The sequence below is a fragment of the Physeter macrocephalus genome, chromosome 11 (genome assembly GCF_002837175.3).
Source record: "Physeter macrocephalus isolate SW-GA chromosome 11, ASM283717v5, whole genome shotgun sequence".
Lineage (NCBI taxonomy): Eukaryota > Metazoa > Chordata > Mammalia > Artiodactyla > Physeteridae > Physeter > Physeter macrocephalus.
Window position 1 is genome coordinate 87,331,308 of NC_041224.1, and position 7,602 is coordinate 87,338,909.

At 53.6% G+C, this 7,602-nt stretch overlaps 1 protein-coding gene across 3 annotated transcripts in view; it reads left to right on the forward strand.

Moving 5' to 3' along the window:
* ISG20 (interferon stimulated exonuclease gene 20) overlaps positions 1-7,172 on the forward strand; it is a 29,739-nt gene extending 22,567 nt beyond the window's left edge. For all 3 annotated transcript variants that reach the window (XM_024114953.3, XM_028495283.2, XM_007122477.3), the window contains exons 3-4: positions 5,138-5,338; positions 6,874-7,172. In XM_024114953.3, coding sequence (XP_023970721.1) covers positions 5,138-5,338; positions 6,874-6,960 — 288 coding nt within the window. In that variant the 3' untranslated portion in view covers positions 6,961-7,172. The remainder of the gene's footprint in view (positions 1-5,137; positions 5,339-6,873) is intronic.
* The last annotated feature ends 430 nt before the right edge of the window (positions 7,173-7,602 follow it).

A 7,602-nucleotide genomic window follows, 5' to 3' on the forward strand; every position in this document is an offset into this window, starting at 1 on the left:
TCCTCAAGTCCATTCTCTAGTAAGTCTGCATCTTTATTCCCGTCTTGCCCCTAGGTTCTTCTGACCACTTTTTTTTTCTTTTTCTTTTTTTTTAGATTCCATATATATGTGTTAGCATATGGTATAGTAGGTCTGTGTTTTATTCCTGTCCTACCACTAATCTCTTCATGACATTTTTTTTTCTTAGATTCCATATATATGTGTTAGCATACGGTATTTGTTTTTCTCCTTCTGACTTACTTCACTCTGTATGACAGACTCCAGGTCTATCCACCTCATTACAAATAACTCAGTTTCATTTCTTTTTATGGCTGAGTAATATTCCATTGTATATATGTGCCACATCTTCTTTATCCATTCATCTGTTGATGGACACTTAGGTTGCTTCCATGTCCTGGCTATTGTAAATAGAGCTGCAATGAACATTTTGGTACATGATTCTTTTTGAATTATGGTTTTCTCAGGGTATATGCCCAGTAGTGGGATTGCTGGGTCGTATGGTAGTTCTATTTTTAGTTTTTGAAGGACCCTCCATACTGTTCTCCATAGTGGCTGTATCAATTTACATTCCTACCAACAGTGCAAGAGGATTTGGAGGCATTTCTGATTGTCATAAGTAAGGTGCGGAAGGCTGCTACTGACATCCAGTGGCTTGAGGCCAGGGATGGTGCTGAACATCCTACAATGCACAGGACACACACTCACACCAAAGGAGTATCTGGCCCCAAATGTTAGTAGTTCCAAGGCTGAGAACCCTGTTCTACAGAGAGCCCCACAAATCAGACTGTCACACAGGAAGGAACCTGCGAGAAGACCAAGGTCCAGAGAGGGGCAGTGACTTGCTAAGGACACACAGCAAGCTGGGCTACAACTCAGTGCTCAGATGCAGGGCTCTCACCTGACAGGTCAATGCTCTTTTAATTCACTTTTTAATCTAACGGTAATTGTCCATAGACTGTAACTCACTTTTGTAAGTAAATGCTCTTTTAATGTTAACCTGGTATGCTGAGTAGCATCCAGCCCATGACTGGGATTGGGGAATGATAATGACACTCTTAGTTTGCAGATAAAGACACTAAATATTGTGTGGCTTCGTGGTTTAGGTGGGAAAGAGAAAGGAAGCCACAGTAGCTTGTGAACAGGAACTGGTTTCAGCTGTACCAGTGCTGTAGCCCTTGCCTGGGTCGGAGTGCCCTTTCGGGGCCCCGCCACCTGGCAGGTCTCTCTGGGGCTCAGCCAGATGGAGGAGGATGACTTAGTCATCCAGGTTTACCCTGGGTAAGCAGACGGAAGCTGGGGGCAGGGGCACCCAGAGAGCTTGGCAGGGGACAGAAGGAAAGAGGGGGACCAGGGCCACTCCTGAAGATGACAGTAGGGGACCTGGGCCTCCACAAGGGCAACATTCTTCAGAGTCCCTTAAAATCACGTCTCCTGGCAGCCAGGAATGAATGAATGGACAGATGGAAGGATGGATGCATGATGGGAGCAGCGGGCTCTAAGGGACTGGGCAGGCATCCGTGCCGGGATTTCCAAACTTGGCAGATGGGAAGAATACCCTGGAACATTTGCTAATGCCCCTCCCCTGACGATGTTGATTCCGCAGGTCTGGAGTAGCGCCCTGCCCTCTGGATTTCTAACAAGGGTCTCGGGTGATTTTTTTGATCAGGCCTGGGAAATACTTGGACTAGAGGGAAAACACAGTGGAAAGAGAATTCAGGCAGACACCAGGGCCTGTCACTCCTCTGCGTGTGACATGGGTACACACCACTGGCACCCCCCTTTCCCTGCTGGTAAGATGGTATGACAATCCCCGCCTCATATGGGCCATATTCCTGATTCAAGAAATCTTCAGTGAGTGCTGTCATGGGCCCAGCAGTAGAAATTATTAATTTCCACCCTGAAATTGATAATGCTAATGTAATCCCTAGGTTCTCAGTAGGTAGTAATAATAACTGTGATAATACTGACAGGGTCAAGCAGATCCGGACACTGCATCTCAGCAATCAACTCACCAGCTGTGTGACCTGTGCAAGCCTCTTACCCTCCCTGATCCACAACCCCCTTCACTATAAAATGACACTAAGAATATTCTTGTTGAGAGGCCCCATGATGAGGTGAGGAAAGTACCTGGCCCAGTGCCAGGCAATGAGAACAGATGGATGAATGTCCCTTTCCCCCACCACTCCAGTTCTTTCCAGGAATTTGAGCCTCCCTCCCCTGTGTTTGACACACCTGCCTCATGACGCTGATTCAGGGCAGGTCCGAAGCCAGCAGGTCACACAGCCCTGAGGCCCCTCCAGCTGGCACCTCCACACCACCCTGGGTTTTCCTCCCAGCGCTGCCACAGAAAGTCCGTGGAGCCTCACCTCTCCAGGCCCTCACCTTGCAAATGGGGAAACTGAAGCCCAGAGACTGTCTTCGACCTCCCTGAGACCACATAGCGAGTCTCAGCAGCCTTCCCCTGCCTGGTGCCCAGCATCTTTGTCCTGAAGAGTTGGCATCTCTCTGCTAAACAGACTGTTCTCCTCCTTTCCCTACTTCTTCCTTCCTTCTGCTTGTCCACCTCTTATTTTATTTGTCTCATGATGAGTCTCATGGTCCTGAATGTACCCCTCTCCCCTGGCCACCACCGGGACCCTGGGGCTCGGGAAGTGATAAATTTCCCAGGAATCTACCTCACAATGACTCGGCCCTCTTACGCCTGGGACCGGCTGCTGTGGCTGACTCTAGGGTGGCACAGTCCCCTCAGAGCTTTCTGTGAACTGGGCCTGAGTCAGCTCATAGACAGGAAAACAGGCCCCATTGTTCATAAACATAAAGGATGTCAGCAAGGAAAGGCGTGTGACCCACAGCTGCCCAGCACAGCCACATCCACTGGCCCTGTGCCTCTACCCCTCCCCTGCGTGCTGCCCGAGCCCTTTCCTCCACATGTAGGATTCCCCTTGAGCCGCTGCTCTGAGGTCGTGTGCCCTTACTACTCAGGGTGACCCACAGGCCAGCAGAATCAGCACCACTTGTTAGAAATGCAGAATCCCACATCCGACTCCAGATTTTGGTGAGATTCACCAGGGGATTCCTAAGCCCAAGTGTGACAAGAACTGGTGTCCCTCAGGAGTGGCCCAGCTTTATTCTTTGTGTGCTTTCTCCAGTCCCTAGGTTGGGTGAGGGTCTGTCCGGAGGAGGACCCCAAGAAAACCATGGTACCGGTGGGGCAGGCTGGTGACATTACCTGTTGATGGTGGACGGACCGACTCTGCCTCCAGTGCTGTGACCGTGGACAGGTCACCTCACTTCTTGGAGCTTTAGCTTCTTTCTGCAAAGTGGCCACAAGGGGGAGCAAGTCAAACGCCCCATGGGATGTCTGGGGAAGCCACTAGAAGCAGAAGCAGGACACGGGACGGTGTTAGCCATCCAGAGGGCTCCTTCCTGGGGCACAGAGGAAGAGATGAAGGCTGCCAGAGAGCTGTCCTAGGTGGGCCTGAGATGCCATGAGCTGCCCTTCAGCTGGCGCCTGGTAGAGCTCACCCCAAGGTCCCCCTTCCGTCCTCCCCAGTGGCAGCCAAGGGAAGGAAAGGTGACCCACCTGTGTGGCCAGTGATTGAGGCTCTCCATAGGGCCACCGTGGGAGAGGAGGTGAGAACGGAGGCCTGGATATACGTGCAGGGCACAGGACTGGGGCACCCTGAGGGCTGCCCTCTGCAGCTTGGCCACTGGGCTGGTGGAGGCCTGGAGCAGGCGGCTCTTTCAGCATAATGTGGTGGTGATAAGCAGGCTGTGAGGGCTGGCCCTGCCACGAACTAGCCGTGTGACTTGTCCCAGTTATCTAATGACGCTTAGCACATCACCCCAAAACTTAGTGCTCCAAGCAGTGTCAATGTTTATGTCGCTCAGGCATCTGCAATCTGGGCAGGGCTCCACAGACGGGGACAGCTGCTTGGCTGAGGCACCTGGCAGGCCCGGGATTAGAATCACAGGATGGTTCGCTCACCAACCTGTGCCGTGGCTGGTGCTGGGGCTCCTTGGGCACATCTCCCTACCTCAGGGTGGTCTCCCCAGCATGGTGGCTTCAGGGTAACTCAGGGCTCCCAGGACACTGGCCCCACAGAGAGATCAGAAGTTACACAGCCCGGCCCATATTCAAGGTGAGGGGAATTAGACTCCATCTTTTCTGTGAGGAGTGTCAAGGAATCTGCAAATATTTTAAATTCATCAGAGTCACCTTGAGAAAACTACTCCACTTCTTAGCACTTTAGTTTTTTCAACTGCAAAATTCAGTTAAATGCAACCCTCCCTCATTGCTGTATGGGTTTTCTATGGCTGCTATAACAGAAACCGTAGACTTGGTGGTTTAAAAGAACGAAAATTTATTGTCTTACACTTCTGTGGTTCAGAAGTCCGATGTGGGTCTCACTGGGCTGAGATCAAGGTGTCAGTAGGGCCGTGTTCATTTCTGGAGCCTTTGAAGGGGGATCTGTTTCCTTGCCCTTTCCAGCTTCTATGGCTGCCCCTGTTCCTAACTCTCAGCCTCTTCCTCCACCTCCACAGCCAGAGGCAGCCTGTCCAGTTCACATGTCAGATCTCTCTGACCTCCACATATAAGGACCTTGGGATTATGCTGGGCCCACCTGGATCATCCAGAAACTCTCCCTGTTTTAAGGCCATTTGATTAGCAACCTCAAGTCCGTCTGCAACTTTAATTTTCCCTTGCCGTGTAACATGTTCACAGGGCCTGGGGATTAGGGAGTGGGCATCTCTGGGAGGTCAACCCGCCTGCCACAGGAGGGCTGTTAAAAGGATTAAACGACATAATGTACGTGATGCACAACGAATGCCTGGCTCAAGGGACCATGGCCATTGCTATCACACAGAAACCACAGAAGGAGTTGGGATGGGCCTTCCGGCATCACTACACTGTTGAGGGTGAAGGGGCCTGGTCCAGTCTCCTCATTTTATCGATGATATATATGTTCCAAGCCCAGAGAGGGATGGTGATTTGCTCATAGTCACACAGCAAGTCCAGGAGGACTTTGCTCATAGTCACACAGCTCAGGCCAGCCCCCCCGTGATGGCACCAAGTTGCCCCAGACCCACCTGAAGTACCCTGGGTGACGTGTAGGGTGCGTGTCTTCCTGGCCAGATCCTGCAGCTCCTGAAAGGCAAGCTGGTGGTGGGTCACGACCTGAAGCACGACTTCAAGGCGCTGAAGGAGAACATGAGCAACTACGCCATCTACGACACGACCGCGGACAAGCTTCTTTGGCGCGAGGCTGGCCTGCTGTACTGCCGGCGCGTCTCCCTCCGCGTGCTGAGCCAGCGCCTCCTTGGGCGGCGCATCCAGGTGAGGACCACCCCTTTCCCAGGCTGGGGCCGGACTGCTGGCTCTGGGGGCCTGGCCCTTCCCGCTAGGACTGTAAAGTCTCCCAATAGCTGCGAAGCAAATATTTGTCCCCAAAGATGCTCAGCCTCCCCTTAGTCCTGAGAGGCTGTGAGAGGGTAGGGGTTTCTCCAGGAGGGCAGGGCGTTGATGTGAGAGCTGACCCAGGAAGCCCTGGTAGAGTGAGGATGAGCGGCAGGGAAGGGAAGGCACCCAATCAAGGCGTTTTTGTGTGTTTTCAAAATCATGCCAGTTTCCCTGTGAGTAACTGAAGCTTAATCCTCCTACCCAACTCTGCGAAATGGTGTAGAGCACAGAGCGCAGATGTATCCTGGGAGCCGCACTATTTACACACACCTCCCTTTAGGCAGGAACTGATGCTGCTCCCGGGGCCCTAATTCCTCAGCACTTGCAGCCACAGACAGAACAGGCCCCCCCAGAGCCCCAGGCAGAAGCCTCTGGAATTGCCCCCCAGATAGGAAAGCGGCAGATATCCAATGAGGGGGGGGTTCCAAAAAGTGAGAGAGGGACCCTGAGCTCAACCCCACAGGCAAAGCAGTCTCCAGGAGCCGGCAGGCGTGTGCTGGGGCCTGGGAGCTCACCGAGGTGGAAGGGCCCAGGGAGGCGGGCTGGACACTAGGAGCTGCGGCCACACGTGGGCCCTTCCAGCTCAGCGGATGTTTATGAAGCACCTGCTCTGGGCCAGGCTGGACCAGAGGCTGAGCCCCCGGGCGAGCAAGGCCCGGCCCATCCTTGAGAAACTCGTGGTTGAACGGAGGGTGGCCCGAGACCTGAGCATCAGCACATCTGTGGGGCGTGTCCATAGAGGGGAGGGCAGGTGTCCTGGAGCAGGGACGGAGGACGGGGGGCAGGCAGGACACCAGGTCTGAGTGGAGTGTGACGGGGGTGTCTTAGTGGAGGAGGCAAGAGAGGGGGCGCCAGGGAGGGGAGAGCCCGAGCCCCAGCCTGAAGAGTAGGGGGTGGCTTGGCTGGGGAGCAGGAACATGGAGGAGACAGGGGATGGGCCTGAGGTTGGGCCCCTCTTTTGGGCTTGTGGCACCAGGGACCGAGGACAGTGTCAGCATGTGGATTCACTGAAGAGCCCTGTTCACGTGCTGAGCAAGGAGCCCCTTACAAACATCTGTGTCCACATTCCTCGGTGCCCTGGGGCTCCCTGTGAGAAGTGCTTCAGCCCCTCTGGGTCTGAGGCCAAGTCTGCAGTGCCCGGCCCACACGCAGCAGATCGTAAGCACCTGGAGGGCACAGCCTGGCCCTCAGGTTGTTGGTCTGTGCCTGGCCATGCCTGGGTCTAGTGCTAATGGGTGAAGCCAGGCCTGCTCCAGCCACCTGCTGAGTCCAGGGTGTCAGAGGCCTGGGGAGACTCACCCACTGACCCACTTCAGCCCCGGAAGTCAGGGTGTGAGCAGGGAAGGCCCGGGTCACATGGGCGCCTGGTTTTAGCCGCACCCCAAGTCCTCACTCTGTACCTGTGTCTTCAGGACAGCGTGTTGGGACACAACTCGGTGGAAGACGCCAGGGCAACAATGGAGCTCTACCGAATCTCCAGGAGAATTCGAGAACTATGAGGGCTGCCTGTCTGGTGGTATTCAGCCCCCTCCCCAAGGACTACAGACCTTCATCTCTTCAAAACAAAAATTCCCTTGTTTTTGGAAAAACATTTTTAGCAATAAAATAGCTCTATATTTTCATTACTCCCTTGGTTTCTCCTCTTTTTCTTTCTTCTCTCTGAGTCGGGTATTGGTGGACACCACCCAGCACTGAGAGGACAATGAACACTTGAGCCAGGATAGGGACAAGTGTCAATTTCCTTAACATCTTGAATCCCGTGGGTCTAGGAAGAAGTTCCTGTCACTTAATTAATACCCCTGCCTCGGGGCTTCCCTGGTGGGGCGGTGGCTGAGCATCCGCCTGCTGATGCAGGGGACACAGGTTCGAGCCCTGGTCCCGGAAAATCCCACATGCCACGGACTCATGCACTACAACTACTGAGCCTGCGCTCTAGAGCCCACGCGCCACAACTACTGAGCCCACGTGCCACAACTACTGAAGCTACCACGCCTAGAGCCCATGCTCTGCAACAAGAGGAACCACTGCAATGAGAAGCCCGCACACCTCAACAAAGAGAAGCCCCCCTCACCACAACTAGAGAAAGCCTGTGCACAGCAACGAAGACCCAATGCAGCCAAAAATAAATAAATAAAATAAAT